Source organism: Neovison vison, chromosome X (assembly GCF_020171115.1).
Source record: "Neovison vison isolate M4711 chromosome X, ASM_NN_V1, whole genome shotgun sequence".
Lineage (NCBI taxonomy): Eukaryota > Metazoa > Chordata > Mammalia > Carnivora > Mustelidae > Neogale > Neogale vison.
In genome coordinates, this window is record NC_058105.1 from 116,770,003 (window position 1) to 116,786,902 (window position 16,900).

The following is a 16,900-nucleotide window of genomic DNA, read 5'->3' on the forward strand; positions in this document are numbered from 1 at the left end:
TCGTTCAGTGTAATACCCTCTAGTTCTATCCATGTTGTTGCAAATGGCATGATATCATTTCTTTTGATGGCTGCATAGTATTCCATTGTGTGTGTGTGTGTGTGTGTGTGTATACACACACACACACACACACACACACACCCATCTTCTTTATTCATTCATCTGTTGATGGACATCTAGGTTCTTTCCATAGTTTGGCTATTTTGGAGATTGCTTCTATAAATATTTGGGTGCACGTGCCCCTTTGGATCACTACTTTTGTATCTTCAGGGTAAATACCCAGTCGTGCGATTGCTGTGTCATAGGATACCTCTATTTTCAACTTTTTGAGGAACCAAGATCAAAAGCTTTTGGACAACAAAGGAAACAATCAACAAAACCAAAAGACAACTGACAGAATGGGAGAAGATATTCGCAAATAACATATCAGATAAAGGGCTAGTATCCAAAATCTTTAAAGAACTTACCAAACTCAACACCCAAAGAACAAATAATCCAATCAAGAAATGGGCAGAAGACATGAATAGACATTTTGGCAAAGAAGACATCCAGATGGCCAACAGACACATGAAAAAGTGCTCAACATCACTCGGCATCAGGGAAATACAAATCAAAACCACAGTGAGATACCACCTCACACCAGTCAGAATGGCTAAACTTGACAAGTCAGGAAATGACAGATGTTGGCGAGGATGTGGAGAAAGGGGAACCCTCCTACACTGTTGGTGGGAATGCAAGCTGGTGCAGCTACTCTTTCCCATCCTTTTACTTTCAAACTTACTGTATCATTATGTTGTAGGTGTGTCTTTATAAATAGCATATTTGGATTTTGCTTTTTTTTTTTTTCCCAGTCTGATGATCGTTGCCTTTTTATTGAATCATTTAGTCTGTTTATATTTAATGAATCATTTTTTCATGTGTGTTTACATTTACCACCTTCTATTCTTCCTAATCATTTTTGTTTCTTTTTCTCGCTTTTGGAGCCTCCTTTCAAATTGACTGAATATTCTAAACACCCTCCCCCTCCACGTATTAGGAAGTTACATATCCCACTTCTATTTTTTAGTATCTGCTATAAAAATCACAATGTCTACCCAACTTTTCAATGTCTATAGATAATCCATACCTTTAGACTCCTCTAATATAAGGACTTTGGAAGACTTCAATTTCTTAATTTCGTTTCCTAATTGAGATATATATATATATATTTTTTTTTCCTATATTATATGATGTATATGTAAATAATATAGTTGTCATTTTTGTTATATCTCACTTATCCGTGCAAGATATTATTATTATTAATGTTTTATGTAATCAACATTCATTTGTTATGCTAAGTAAAATAATTCAGTCTGAGCAAGACAATTATATGATCTCACTCATGTGGAATTTAAGAAACAAAACAGGATCGTAAGGGGAAGAGAGGAAAAAATAAAACAAGATGAAATCAGAGAGGGAGAGAAACCATGAGAGACTCTTAATAGGAAACAAACTGAGGTTTTCTAGAGGGGAGGGACCCAGGTAGGTCTTCGGGATGGGGTAACTGGGTGATAGGCATTAAGGATGGCACATGATGTAATAAGCACTGGGTGTTCTATGCAACTGATGAGTAACTGAATTCTATATCTGACACTAATGATATACTATATATTAATTGAATTTAATAAAATTAGATAATTTAAAAAAAAACACATTAGTTTGAATTGCCCAGTATAGAGTGCCACCCTTAGCTCTGGCAGTTGGGGCCTTTGGCCTGTGTCTCATGCTTTAGAGGTCCTCTCTCTGGCCTTTCTCTAGTCATACCCTTCTTTAAGGGTGAGAAGTTTGTGACACAAAGAAATGATGCCCACCTGGAACCTGCCTCACTCTGCCCCCAACCCTTACTCCTAGATCTTGCTATGGGACCCTGGGATCCTGTAATTCCCTACTCAGGCATTGTATGCCTATTTCTAGGACCTGAGCAGGCCTCTTCCCCACAGGCAAGTCATGCTGCAGGTGTCATCACCTTTAGAACTAAATGATGACCAAGGGGTAGCTGCTTGCAGGGAGAGAGGGTGGTTTGGATGTACAGGCTGGCTGTCCACATGCTTGTGCACAAAACGTCTTGTATTTTGAGATGGAGTCTTAGTGGAAGAATAAGGGCAAATTGTACCTTCTTTTATTTATTTATTTAAAGATTTTATTTATTTATTTGACAGGCAGAGATCACAAGTAGGCAGAGAGGCAGGCAGAGAGAGAGGAAGAAGCAGGCTCCCTGCCGAGCAGAGAGCCCGATGTGGGGCTCGATCCCAGGACCCTGGGATCATGACCTGAGCCGGAGGCAGCGGCTTTAACCCACTGAGCCACCCAGGTGCCCCTATTTATTTATTTTTTATTTAAAACATTTTTGGGTACCCCTGGGCCTCCTTTTAAACTCTTAACCTGTATATCACAAATGTTAAGGATAGGACTGGTCACAGGCGAATCACTTTCTTTGTTCTTCATTCCTTTTTGCATCTCAGAGCTTACATCTTTTGCCTGAGTACATCTTTCAGGATTTTCTTAGGGAGGATTTGCAGTTACTGAACAATACCACAGTTTTTGTATGTCTTCTGGCTTCCACTGTTGATTCTGAGAAGATAGCTATTAGTCTATCATGTGCTTCTTTGAAGGTTAACTGTCTTGTTCTCTCTGGCTACTTGTAAGGTTTTCTCTTCGTCTTTGGTTTTCTTCAGTTTCACTATTTTGTGTCTAGGTGTAGATTTCCCCTTATTTATTGTAGAGAGTCTTTAGGTTTCTTAAATCTGTGTATAGATGGTTTTCACCAGTTTGGGGTTATTCAGTCATTCCATTTCAAACCTGACACTTTCTTCCTTTTTGAATTAAAAAAAATTTTAAAAAAAAATTTATTTGTTGGGACGCCTGGGTGGCTCAGTTGGTTAAGCAGCTGCCTTCGGCTCAGGTCATGATCCCAGCATCCTGGGATCGAGTCCCACATCGGGCTCCTTGCTCAGCAGGTAGCCTGCTTCTCCCTCTGCCTCTGCCTGCCATTCTGTCTGCCTGTGCTCGCTCTCTCTCCCTCTCCCTCTGACAAATAAATAAATAAAATCTTAAAAAAAAAAATTTATTTGTTAAAGAGGGAGAGAGAGAAAGAGCAGAAGCAAGAGGAGCAGCAGGCAGAGGGAGAAGCAGGCTCCTTGCTGAGCAGGGAGCCCAGTGCGGGGCTCGATTGCAGGACCCTGGAATCATGACCTGAGCTGAAGGCAGACGTTTAACCGACTGAGCCACCTGGGCATCCCTCCTTGAAATTTTTTTTCTTTAAAGATTTATTTATTTATTTATTTATTTGACAGACAGATATTACAAGTAGGCAGAGAGGCAGGCAGAGAGAGAAGGCTCCCCGCTGAGCAGAGAGCCCAATGTGGGGCTCGATCCCAGGACCCTGGGATCATGACCTGAGCTGAAGGCAGAGGCTTTAACCCACTGAGCCACCCAGGTGCCCCCTCCTTTTTGAATTTTAAGTGTATGTTAGACCTTGTATTTTTTTTTCCTCCATGTCTCTGAACTTTTCTTTTGTATTTATATCTGAGGTTTACGTTTACTTCATTAGGCCCATTACCTCAGGCATAAGTGGTTCCTTTGTTTATATTACCTCCCTGAGTTCCTGCTTTACTTTACCTTTGGCCTGGTGATTCTTTTCTATCTTGTCAGCTCTTTGATATATGTAAGAAAATGTTCTTAATATTTCACTTGCAATTTTTGATTGTCTTCAGCAGAAGGTTTGGTCTGAATAACTGAACCCAACATATTCTTGGAACACTGAAGAAATTTTTTTTCTGAGGTGTTTGCATTATCAGGGTCTTTTAGTAGAGTTCAAGTAAAATTTAATTATGCAAAAAATTTAATTATGCTTTTACTAACAGTTTCTGGATTCCTTTTTTAGAATAGTCAAACACATGGCCAGAGATTCCAGGGGGAAAAAAAAAGCAACCTTGGGATTCTCTGACTTCTTTGACAGTTGAATGATCTAAGTCAATTGTTTTATTTGCACTGAGAACCTCTTCAGTACCTCCTTTTTAAATTTCCCTTTGTGCAAGTCTGGTTAACCAACACTTAGACTCAGTGTAAATGTCTCAATCATAAAGTTTTCTATGAGACTGAGGGAACAATTACCACACCTTATTACTTTGGTCAAAAATATCTATCATTGCATATATCCCAGCCGCCCTGGTATAATCAAATTATGCCAGTTAATCAGAGGTAATAGATAATAACCTTTACCCAGACCTGCCCTGAAGTGATACCATGCTATTATCCCCCCTTTTAAATTATTCTTTAATTATTCTGTATTTAGATAATGATAAATATATTGTGTATTGCCATTCAAGTTTGCACTGATGACCTATGTGTCTTTAAAAATATGATAAGTGGTAGTATATTTAAAGAAATTGAAGAGATCTAGAGCAGCTTCTTGGAGGGTTACAAGCAAGGCCATGGACTACAGTCGTGTTGCTTGTGTGTGTTGCTTGTGTGCCATACAACCCCAGAGGCTGCCAGGTACATCAGAGCTTACAACCATAAAAGGGGGCCCAGAGCCATGATGAACCTTGGGAAAATCTTCTGTGAGTGGTTGTGTAGCATCAAGGGCTAGGCTTTACTGTTCAAAGGCTTGCAGATGGTTTTCTTTGTAATTGATGTGATTTTACCAACCATCCTCAGCACCTTGGAAATTTGCTAAGAATCAATGGCTGTTTAAGTCCTCTTTCTTGATAACCTGGTGAGCATTGAGCTAACCCAAGTTACCCTGGAAAGTGAGGAAAATTTCCAGCTCAGAAAGGTAGAAATGACTTTCATGGATAATGAATAAGGCTTTCAACAAAATCCACTGACCTCTCTCTTTGATCAGTGATGGTAGGACTTTAAGGCTTAGCAGGATGTCCTCTAGCTTATATAGAAGCAGTGGGAGCTGCATTATTTTAAATACCATAAAACTTCTCCTATTAGGAAATATATATTCAGTCTTTTTTTTTTTTAAAGATTTTATTTATTTATTTATTTAAGATTTTATTTATTTATTTGACAGACAGAGATCACAAGTAGGCAGAGAGGCAGGCAGAGAGAGAGGGGGAAGGAGGCTCCCCGCTGAGCAGAGAGCCCGATGTGGGGCACGATCCCAGGACCCTGAGATCATGACCTGAGCTGAAGGCAGCGGCTTAACCCACTGAGCCACCCAGGCGCCCTATTTATTTATTTGAGAGAGACAGTGAGAGAACATGAGAGGGGAGAAGGTCAGAGGGAGAAGCAGACTCCCCATGGAACTGGGAGCCCAATGCGGTCTCGATCCTGGACTCCGCGATCATGACCTGAGCCCAAGGCAGTCGTCCAACCAGCTGAGCCACCCAGGCACCCCTCAGTCTTAAGGAAAGACACGTCAGGCTTGATAACCTAAAGGTCAGTGGCTCCTGGTTTGTAGTAAGTCCTTCTTGATCCATACTCTCTTTCCAAGATGACTGCTTGCATCGCCCTTCATTCTGGCCTTTCCTCCTCTCATTTGGGAGTTGAGTACAAGCTCTCTTCAGTGAAAAGGCATGGTTTATTTTGATCAGAGGCCCAAGTTACAGCACATAATAACCAGTCACTGTATACTGTGACTAATTTAACTTTGACCATATCTTATATACTACTCAGGAAGTCTTGCCCTAGGAGTTAGCAAAGCTTAAGAATGAGTTCGCAGAAATTTTGATATTATATAATAGCATTTTGAATATGTTGATTGATTTCCCCTGATGGACTTAGAGGTTTACTCCTAAGGAGACACATTCTCAGGAGGCCAGTATTGTGGCCTGGTAGAAAGAGTAGGAGTCCCACCAAACAGCCAAATGACCTTGACCCATCTCTTGGAGCACGTTGGACCTCTTCCTTCATGTGTAGAATGAGGGTTTGAAGAATGAGGGTTTGAAGCTGGGTGAATTCTGAGTTCCTTTTCAAAGCTAAACTGCTCTGATACTCTTTCCAGATCTAAAATTAGGTACGTGTACAGTCAGTCTTCTAAATCAGTTCTGCAAATTCCAGGTAGAGTTGAGTCAAGGCGTTTGTATAGGAGAGAGGTTTATTTTGTTTGTTTATTTGGTTTTTGTTTTTATTTTTGTTTGTAGAGGTCTGGTTCAGTAGATATAGATTTAACAAAAAAATAACAGTGCTTTTGGAGGGGGAACTGAGTTCAGAAATAAAAAAATAGATTGGGTTTTAAACTTTTAAATGAAACTTCTTGTGGCATACACTCACTTGTATAATAAGATGAGTTTCAGGAACCAAACACACCTGTGGAACCGGCACACAGAATGTTACCTGTACCTCAGAAACCCCTTCGTGCCCCCTTCTAATTATTATTATTATTCTTAAAGATTTTATTTGATCCCAGGACCATGCGATCACGACCTGAGCCGAAGGCAGAGGCCTAACCCACTGAGACACCCAGGCGCCCCCCTTCCAAGGATAACCACTCTCCCTACTCTTCGCTCCATCAATTGGTTTTGTCTGCTTTTATACCTCGTATGAATGGAATTCTGTGCACTATGCTTTCATGTCTGGCTGCTTTCTCTGACTTTATGTCTCGGAGATTCATCAATATTGTGGTATGTAGCTGTAGCAGACGCTTACACTTTCCTCCAGAGACATTGTTACATCTTTGCATTCTGGTTTGAGTGACTCATTTGGGAGGGTCAATAATCCGCCATTATGAACAGAGAATAAAAGTGCTGAAGAGGAGAGCCAAACCAGAGGCATGTGATAACTTATTAACGTAGTGTATTATTAATATATAATACAGTATATAATACAGTTTATTGATTGAGAAAAAAGAAGCCCTCTTTGGAAGGAGAAGGACTTACCTCCTGCCTAAGACATTATCACGACACATCCAAGGAAAGAATTCCCAGGTGATGGTACTGGAGATGGCTGTTAAGTTATAGGATCCTTAAAGTTTGCCAGTTTTTCATTGAGGTTGAGAAATTGTATTTTATCCCCATCTTCCCGTGCCCTTGTCCCCATAGTCCCTGCTCTGTTCTACCCTGCACTTGCTGGGTGCAAAAGACTGTCTACCGAAGGAGGGAAGAGTACAGCTAGCGTTCACAGTGGCTTCACAGGGCTTACTCACCACAGCAACACACTCTGGTTGGTGCTGTTGTCACGGTTTGCTAGATGGGGAATCCTGGCCATTGGAAAGAACTTGTCCCAAGTCACTCAGACATTGCATGGCAGAGCCAGAACCTGGCAGCGCCTGCTCGCTCGTCTTCGCCACTGGGCATGCGCACTTGATCGTTCTGAGGCTGGCAGAAGCCGCAGTGATGGCTGGGTTCGTGGGTGCTCTGTGGTCAGGAGTTCTGCCAGCTGAAAACATACAGCCTGGTCTGCCGTGGCCGCTCGCCCTGGGGCTGTGCAGGGGGAGCCTGCTTCGTGGGGTCTCCCTTCCTCATGCTTGTGCCTGCACCCGTGGGCTGATTGTGATTTCCTGGCTGGCTTGTCCTCCCTTGGCATCCCGTGCCAGCCACTGCTGCTGGTGCTGACTGCCTGTCCTGGGGCTCTGTTGGCCAGTTCTCCACCGTGAGAGGAACAGACACAGCTTCAGGATTTGCCATTCTGTCTGGGTTCCGGGCTCCCTCCTCATTTTTTTTTAATTGCCTCTCAAGAAATATTTGTTGGATGAATGAATCCATGAATAGCAAATGGGGCTTTGAAATTCAGTTTTGATGTGAACTTTGCTTTTTAAAAAATGTTGACTCTGTTGTCCTGACCACTCAAGATCAAGCAATGATAATGGATTTGTGTGTGATAAAGAGGAAATTCTTCTGCAGAATAAGACAGAAACAGGAGTAGAATGATTTATGGGATTCTCTGAGGCCTTCTGATTCTTAGCATAGTTTTGAACCAGGCTTTATATAGTGGTAATAATTATATGTGCAGCGTTCACGTTTTTCATTTCTTCTCTTGATATTTTGCGTTTATTGGTGTTTTCCGTAAATTCACAGGGACCACCTTGCTTATCTTTTTATTTATTTTTATTTATTTATTTATTAAAGTTATTTATTTATTTGACAGCAAGAGAGAGAGATCACAAGTAGGTAGAGACAGGCAGAGTGTGGGGGGGTGGGAAGCAGGCTCCCCGCCGAGCAGAAAGCCCGATTCAGCGCTCGATCTCAGGACCCTGAGATCATGACCCGAGCCAAAGGCAGAGGCTCAACCCATGGAGCCACCCAGGTGCCCCCTTGCTTATCTTTTTAAAGAATTTAATTTTAAGTGATAGTTGACATACAGCATTACATTAGTTTCAGGCGTACAGCAAAGCAGTTTGACAATTCTGTATGTTACGAAATGCTCACCACGATAAGCATAGTTGCCATCAGATGTCAGATGAATTTAATGCCATCTTACTGACTGTATTTTTGATGCCGTACTTTTCATCCCTGTGACTTACTTGTTTTCTAACTGGAAGTTTGTACCTCTTAACCCCTGCCACCTGTTTTGCCTGTCTCCTCTTTTGGAAACCGCTAATTCGTTCTTTGTATATGTGAGTCTGTTTCTGTTTTTTTTTTTTTTAAATAATGTTCAATGTAATATGATACCTCACTGGGTGGTCCTCCTATAATAAAAGAGGTTTTGCTTTTAGTAAACACCCGTGTCCCATCTGGCATTGCCAGTTCTCTGGAACCAGAGTAATTTTAAAGGAAGCAGGAGTGCAGGTTGCCTTGGTAAAGTGACTGACCTCTTGGGTTTTGCTGTGTTGTGATTATGGCGTGCCATGATGATATGTTTGCCCTTATTTTATTCCAGGATGTTTTTCTATGGCAGACAGTGTGGCCATGTTGGCAGACCTGAAGAAGTTTTACCGCTGTTCAAGATATTTCTTATCATCATTTGTCTTCATGTTATCCTGGTTACATCCTTAGAAGGTAAGGTGCCTGCATTTTGTCTTGTCTTGTTTTTTTTTTCATTCTTTCCCCTGTTTTATCTCTGTGTACAGGTATTTATTTAGGATTTTTTTTTAACACTGTGAAATAAACATAACACAAAACTTACCATTTTCGCCATTGAACTGTTGGCATTAAATATATCCCCAATTTTGTACAACTATCACCACTACCCATTTCTAGGAGATTTCATCATCTCAAATAGAAACTCTGTACATGTTACACGGTAGCTCCCCATTCCTTCTTCCCCCTAGTCCGTGGTAGACTCTCTACTTTCTGTCTTTATGAATTTGCCATTCCAGGTACCTCATGTAAGTGGAATCATACAGTATTTGTCCTTTTGTGTCTGGCTTCTTTTTTTTTTTTTTTTTTTTAAGATTTTTATTTATTTATTTGATAGAGAGAGATCACAAGTAGGCAGAGAGGCAGGCAGAGAGAGAGGGGGAAGCAGGCTCCCTGCTAAGCAGAGAGCCCGATGTGGGGCTCGATCCCAGGACCCTGAGATCATGACCTGAGCTGAAGGCAGAGGCTTAAACCACTGAGCCACCCAGGCGCCCCTTGTGTCTGGCTTCTTAAACTTGGCATGTTTTTAGGGTTCATCCATGTTACAGTATATATCAGCATTTCATTCCTTTTTTAGGCTGAATAATACTCCGTTGAGTACAGAGACCACATTTTGTTTATCCATTCAGTGTTGAAAAATGTTTGAGGTATTTCCACCTTTTGGCTATTGTAAATAATGCTGCTGTGGATATTGGTGTACAAGTACAAGTTCAAGTCCGTGCTTTCAGTTCTTTTGGGCACATATGCCTGGGAGTGGAATTGCTAGATCCCATGGTGACTCAGTGGTTCACTTCTTGAGGATCTGCCACACTGTTTCCCACAACGGCAGCACCATTTTATATCCTACCAGCAGGGCACAAGGATTCCAGTTTCTCACCAAGACGACTTCTTCTTCTTCTTCTTTTTTTTTTTTTAAAGATTTTATTTATTTATTTGACAAACAGAGATCACAAGTAGGCAGAGAGGCAGGCTTCCTGCTGAGCAGAGAGCCCAATGTGGGACTCCATTCCAGGATCCTGGGATCATGACCTGAGTTGAGGGCAGAGGCTTGAACCCACTGAGCCACCCAGGTGCCCCTCACCAAGACTTCTTATTTTCGGTTGTTTTGATAATGGGTGTGAATTGGTACCTCGCAGTGGTTTTGATTTACATTTCCTTAATGATTAATGTTGTGGAGCATCTTTCATGGACTTATTGGACATGTTTGTCTTTTTTTTAGAGATGTGTCTACTCACACCTTTGGCCTATTTTCGAATTGGGTTGTTTGGGTGTTTTTGTTGTTGTTGTTGAGTTTATGAGTTCTTTATATATTCTGGATATATTAAATCCTTTACCAGATAATGTGATTTGCAAATATTTTCTCCAATTTTGTGTTGTCTTTTCACTATCTTAATAGTGCGCTTTGACGCACCAAAGTTTTTATGTTTGAAGAAGTCCAAGTTATCTGTTTTTACTTTTTTGCCTGTGCTTTTCCTGTCTTATCCAAGAAACCATTGCCAAATCTGATGTCATGAAGACTTCTCCCACATTTTCTTCAAAGAGTTCTAGAGTTTTAGCTCTTGTGGTCAGGTGCTTTGATGCATTTTGAGTTCATTTTTGTATATGGTGTGAGGTAAGGGCCCAGCAACATTCTTTTTTTTTTTTTTTTTTAATATTTTATTTATTTATTTGACAGACAGAGATCACAAGCAGACAGAGAGGCAGGCAGAGAGAGAGGAGGGAAGCAGACTCCCTGTTGAGCAGAGAGCCTGATGCGGGGCTTGATACCAGGACCCTGAGATCATGACCTGAGCCAAAGGCAGAGGCTTTAACCCACTGAGCCACCCAGGCGCCCCCCAGCCTCATTATTTTACGTGTGGACATCCACTTTTCACAGTGTTATTTGTTGAAAAGACTATCCTTTCCCCATTGAGTCGTCTTGGCACCTTTGTCAGAAATCAATTAACGACATATGTGAGGGTCTATTTCTGGTGTTTGTTTGTTTTTAAAAGCACCCATTGAAGGTACTTCTGCATGGAAGCGTTAAGGGAGGTAGAGAATCAGCCAAATGAAGCAGCATGGTTTTCACAAGAGAGGATCTTTAGAACGAAATACAGAGAAAAGTTAGGAAGGCAGCAAAAAGGCCAGATATCCTGGCAGCAAAATCTCTAGATACCAACTGCCAAAAAAAATACAATGCTATCCAAAGGGTAAGAATCCTCACCAGGAATGTTATTTAAGAAGAATTATCAAGGACACACAGAGAAATGCCTTTCTTACTTGGAGGAGAGTGGCAGGATCAAGGAATCTTTGGATAAAGCAAATACCTACTGACAGTCAGCAATGATATGTAAACAAAACAGACACACACGAACTAAATGGAAAACTTCCCAACAGGTTAAAACCCAATTGACAGTCCTTCAAAAGGCAGGTACCAGGGCCTGTCAAGAAGCCACAATACTTTACAAAAAGAAGTGATAAGAGTCAAATGTGTCCTGACTGCTTATGATGGGCCGGGTCCCTCCTGCTTTACACATACTCACTCTCTTCAGCTTCTCAACCACATCTGTGAAGGAGAGGTCCTAAAGTTAGCCTCATTTTCCAGGTCGAGAAACTGAGTCTCAGAGAGATAAGTAAGTTGTTCAAGGCAGTGGCTGACTGGAATTTGTAGCCAGCTCCGAATTTTGTGGTCATAACCTGCAAACCAGAGTTCTCAAGCTCTGAAAACATCAGTTCTCAAAATATAAGAATCCCCTGGAGGGCTTGTTAAAACACAGATTTCTGGGTCCCTCCCCGAGAGGATTCATTAGGTATAGGGCTGGTCCTGAGAATGGACATTTCTAAGAAGCTCCCAGGTGCTATTGTGACGGACCCGGAGACTACACTTTGAAGACCACTGCCTGCAGTGGTCTTCAAAGACCACAGTGGGCAGAAGGCAGAAGTAGGGAGAGAAAACTTCTCTAGATAACTATCTCGGGGTATAGAGTCTGCTGTGGTTCTGTGATGTTATTGTCAACTGTGCTCGCACGTCATCTTCTTGGGGCATGAAAACATCACTGTGGGATCAGCAGAGCAGAAATGAAATGACTAAATGTCTCCAGGGGCGTGATGGGTTGGGAAATGGTGGAGTCAGACTAGATACTAGATCTTCAGTCTCACGTTCCAGTGCATTTTCCACCGTGGGGGTAGCTGAGGAAGGAAAGTGAAACATAAGGGGAAAAAAGTCATCAAAATGAAAGCAGCTCGGGAGAAATAAGTCTTTGTGAAAAAATATATATATTTTTTTATTTTTTTTATTTATTTGAGAGAGAGAGACAATGAGAGAGAGAATGAGCGAGGAGAAGGTCAGAGAGCGAAGCAGACTCCATGGGCATGGAGCTGGGAGCCTGATGTGGGACTCGATCCCGGGACTCCAGGATCACGCCCTGAGCCGGAGGCAGTCGTCCAACCAACTGCGCCACCCAGGCGTCCCATGTGAAAAAATATATTTAAGAGCGATGAAAATGGGGCAGGTAAACCGGAAAGTGCCTGCGTGCTGATGGCTCCCATGTCCCTCTGATTGCAGATGATCTGTGCCTATACGACGGAGCATGGCCTGTCCTTGGAACAAGCCAGAAGTGCCAGGGAGTTAACACTCCAAGAGAGTGAGGGATGAGAGTCGGTGTTGACCAATGCCAGCTTCCTCGTCCCTTGGTGGGCTGTGTTCTACTCATCTAGTAGATAGTTGGGTTGTGCCCCACTTGCCCCCCAGTAGTAATCCACTCATTAATGTACCCATTATTGGCTTTACTCGCTTCCCTATCTTACTTCCCTACTCCCTCCCTCTGCTTTCTGGGGTCTCCCCACTTGGAACCAAATGAACTGTCCAAGGTCCAGCCCCATATTGCTACCTCTATAAAACCTGTCCTGATCTCTTCAGAAGAAAGAAATCTCTCTCCTCGGGGCTCCTTTTTCTCTTTATCCATGTCTTTTTATTCTTGAACCCTTCTGTTACAGCGTTAGGCATTTCCTTTTTGCATCACAGGTCCTTTCAGCACATTGTCAGTGCCAGGTGAGAAGGCAGAAGGAGGGTTTGTGAGGCGGATGGGGAACGGATGGGAGGAAACGTAATGAGGACAGGGAACTTGCTCTGGGCCACACCCTGCTAAGTGCTTGCTGTATAGCATCTCATTTAATCCTCACAAAAACGCATCAGGATAGATAATTTTAGTCTCAGTTTACAATGAAGAAAGGGAGGGTCAAATAGATGAAGTAATTTGTGCAGAGTCTCACAGCTCAGAGGATTCCCTTCAGCACATAGCTTGCTGTGTTCATACTCAACCAGGCTGCCTGGTAGGTGTCTGAAGACTGAATGAACAGGTCACTGAGGCTAGGGGAGAAGATAGAAAAGGAGCCGGGCTGTGCTGCTAGAGAACAGCCATTCCCCAGACTCTGGGGGATCGGGACTGCAAACACAGTAGCTTTACCCTGGAAGCCCAAGAGATGACTCAGTAGCTCTTGACAGTAGGAGAGGTAGGTCTGACACTCTCTTGTTAGGCCACTGGCCAACAGAGAGAACTCTTAGACCTTAATACTTTCAGTTGTGTAATTTGGCAATGCGTGAGGGAATCATTCTTGGTCTACCAGAAGCCCACATGAGCTTCGATTGGCGACTATACTTCTCTCTAGCCTCTAGCTCTCCTGGCCTGTGCCAATGCCTTTTTTCTTTACTTTTTAAAAGATTTTGTTTATTTATTTATTTGACAGACAGAGATCACAAGTAGGCAGAGAGGCAGGCGAGAGACAGGAGGAAGCAGGCTCCCTGCTGAGCAGAGAGCCCAATGCGGGACTCGATCCCAGGACCCTGGGATCATGACCTGAGCTGAAGGTAGAGGCTTTAACCCACTGAGCCACCCAAGCGCCCCCCCCCCTTTTTGGCTTTGAAGGAGGTCTTCTTTTAGGTACAACTATTTTCCAGAGGGTGAGATGACACAATAGTGGAAGATGGTTATAATTTCATCCTTGTAGAGTTGTCTTTCCCCATTTGGAAACAATTACACATTTGAGCCAGTTTGGTGAGCTCATGAGCTATAATCCCCCAACCTTCTCTCTGGTCTGGACCTAGATCTTTCTGTGCCACAGGCATTTCCAGTGATAGACTCCTCTGTAATTCCTGTCTCCCAAGGCCTCACTCTCTTGTTTCCTCTTACACGCTCATGCTTTGTCCATCCAAGTCTTTGTTCTTCCTTGTGCAGCCCATGGTAAAGCAGTAGAAGGGTAGACTGTAACACTCCTGAAAGACAGGGAACCTGTCTTGTGTGATTTTGTCCTCCAGTACCAAACCACGTGTGCACTCTTTCTCTCTCAACTTTCTGTCTGTGCAAATGAAATTATGAATACCATGACACTGACCTGATGCTCAGCCAGTCTTACAGCCTCCCCAGTTCCCACTACCCCCACACAGGCATGAGGTCACTGCTAGTAGACCCTGACTCTTTCCCTGACAGATCAAAGTGCTGACGGGGAATGGTAGAGGCTCTAAGTAGGTTGAGGAGGAAACTGAAAGCAGAGGACATTGTGTCCCACTTAGCACTTAGAACTCCTGGTCAGAACTCACAGCAGCCTGTACATCAACAGGGAGGCCATGGTACAGATGAAAGATGGCGGCATAGTGTGTCTAGGCAGGGAGAAGACTGGAGATGGTGTCTTTTTCAAGTCTTTCTTGTCTCTTGTGGACAGGGGATGGATTCTAAGTGGCCCTCACGCTCCTCGTGGGTGACTGTATTGTGAGCCAGGAGCAAGGACATGGCTTCAAAAGCGATGGTGTCGACAATTTAGACTAGGGGTCTGATGAAGGATGTGACAGACACTCAGAGGTGAGAACTGAGGAGACCTGAGTCAGCAAGAGAGGGACCCCCAGGCCAGGGTGGGCTACTGAGAGCATAGACCATGGGGGCCAGTGGGCATAGTCTTCAGCGGTGGATGCCAGCTGGATGCTCAGGAACCCCACAGGGGGAGGGAGATCTCTGGAGAGGCCATTGAGAACCCAGTGTTCAACACAGGGTGGGCTCACAGAGCTGGACCCCTTCTCCCTGCTGCTAGAAGGAAACTAGCGCCCCATTCCCAACCTGGAAGCCATCTTGACTACCAGATGGAAGACGAGGCAAAACAGAGATGGTGCATTTATCCAAAAGACATTGATTTAGCTGGAGATCGTTTCAGAGCAAATGAAAGAGCCACCTTAAATCATTGGGTCTAGGGATCCCTTTCCTGTACCTCTGGAGTGGAGGCTGCAAAATAACGTGGAAGCTCAGGTAGTTTCTTTTTAATGTGTTTGTTTATTGTTGCTATTCTTTGTACATCTAAATTCTATTTATAAATTTTAAACTAACTCTAAAACGAATACATACTAAGATGTGTTAGGACACTCTGCTAGGGATTGTTGAAGGTGATCATCATAACCTGAATTCCGCTCCTCCTCCTGGTTTTATCTTTTCAGGTATGAAGAAATACTTAGTCAGGTCCTTGAGGGTAAGGGGGACAACCCTTTCCTCTCGGTATCCTCCATAGTCCAGCACATAGTACGTGCTCAATAAACTGGTTGTTTGACTCGCTTTGATTTTTGACTCTAGTGTAAAGCCTAGAGATACTCTAAAATGCGGGTCTCTGCCTTCAGCTTACTTACATCACCAGCAATACCCTCATCTGGACCCAGTGATTTCTTATACAACATCCGTTACTCCTCTAACATTTTGCATAGACCTCAGAGAAGGCTGTCGGTTGGCTAGATAAGAATGGCTTCCTCGCCTCCATATGATGAAGGGGCTCAGCTGATTGCCTATTAGGATTCCTTCACACCTCACATTCTGTGAGTTCAATTACTCAGCAGGGAGAGGCTTTGGATTCCTAATTTATTATCCTGGGTGACCAGAGACCCTTGGGGTCTGCTTCAAAGTGAGAACCACTCTGCCATTCCATTTTACGACTGCAATCCTATTCAAAATTTTTTTAAAAAATTTCTTTTATTTATTTGGGGGGAGGGGAGAGAAGGACAAAGATCCTCTAGCAGACTCCCTGCTGAGCGCAGAGCCCGATGCGGAGCTCTGTCCCAGGACCCTGAGATCCTGACCCGAGCTGAACTCGTTGGACGCTTAACCAACTGAGCCATCTAGGCGCCCCTCCTATTCAAAATTCTTAATGTGAAATTGGAAACAATTGAAAATACTTTTTTAAACCACTTTTTTTTTTTTTAAACATAATTTGATTTCAGAGGCTCTTCAAGTTACAGAGAAGCCAGTGTATCTCTTTGTTTGCTAAATTGATAAAAGTTCCAGAAGTGGCTTTTGCTGACTGGTCAATCAACGGGTCACTGGTGCTATCCTTGCCTTGCCCTTCATGGAAAAGTCCAGTGCCTCTTGTTAGGACTTACAGAGTGCCTGCGTGTAGATCATCTCCCTGCGTCCCCACTTGGGTAGGCGAAGAATGTTGTATTATCCCCCACTTTGCTGATGAGAAGATTGAAGCTTAAAGCAATGGAGTAACTTTCAAAGTTACTCAGCAAGATAAAGTATCAAGCTCCTGAAAGCAGCTCACCAGATCTCTGTCCTCTATTCCAGCCCGTACAATGTGCTTGCTTTTGGCCAATTGACTCTTGTAGCCAAGATCCTTAACAATGGTGATTTTAATCAGAAGGAATGTCTTTTTGGAGCAGGGGTTGGCAAACATTTTCCACGAAGGCCAGATAATAAATATTTTTGGATTCATCGGCCATACACAGTCTCTGTGGCAACTACTCAGCTCTGTTGGGGTAGGCAAAGCGGCCATCGGCAATATGTAAATAGGCGTGGCTTGGCACCAATACAGCTTCTGCTACAGACTCGGTTGGAAGGCAGGCTTTGGCCCATGGGCTGTAGTTTACAGATCCCCGATCTAGA

The 16,900-nt window shown here is 43.1% G+C and overlaps 1 protein-coding gene across 9 annotated transcripts in view; it reads left to right on the forward strand.

The window, feature by feature from the left end:
• ADGRG2 (adhesion G protein-coupled receptor G2) overlaps nt 1-16,900 on the forward strand; it is a 135,079-nt gene that overhangs the window by 52,315 nt on the left and 65,864 nt on the right. For all 9 annotated transcript variants that reach the window (XM_044234411.1, XM_044234414.1, XM_044234407.1 and 6 more), the window contains one exon: nt 8,809-8,927. In XM_044234411.1, the coding sequence (XP_044090346.1) occupies nt 8,810-8,927 (118 nt within the window). In that variant the 5' untranslated portion in view covers nt 8,809. The remainder of the gene's footprint in view (nt 1-8,808; nt 8,928-16,900) is intronic.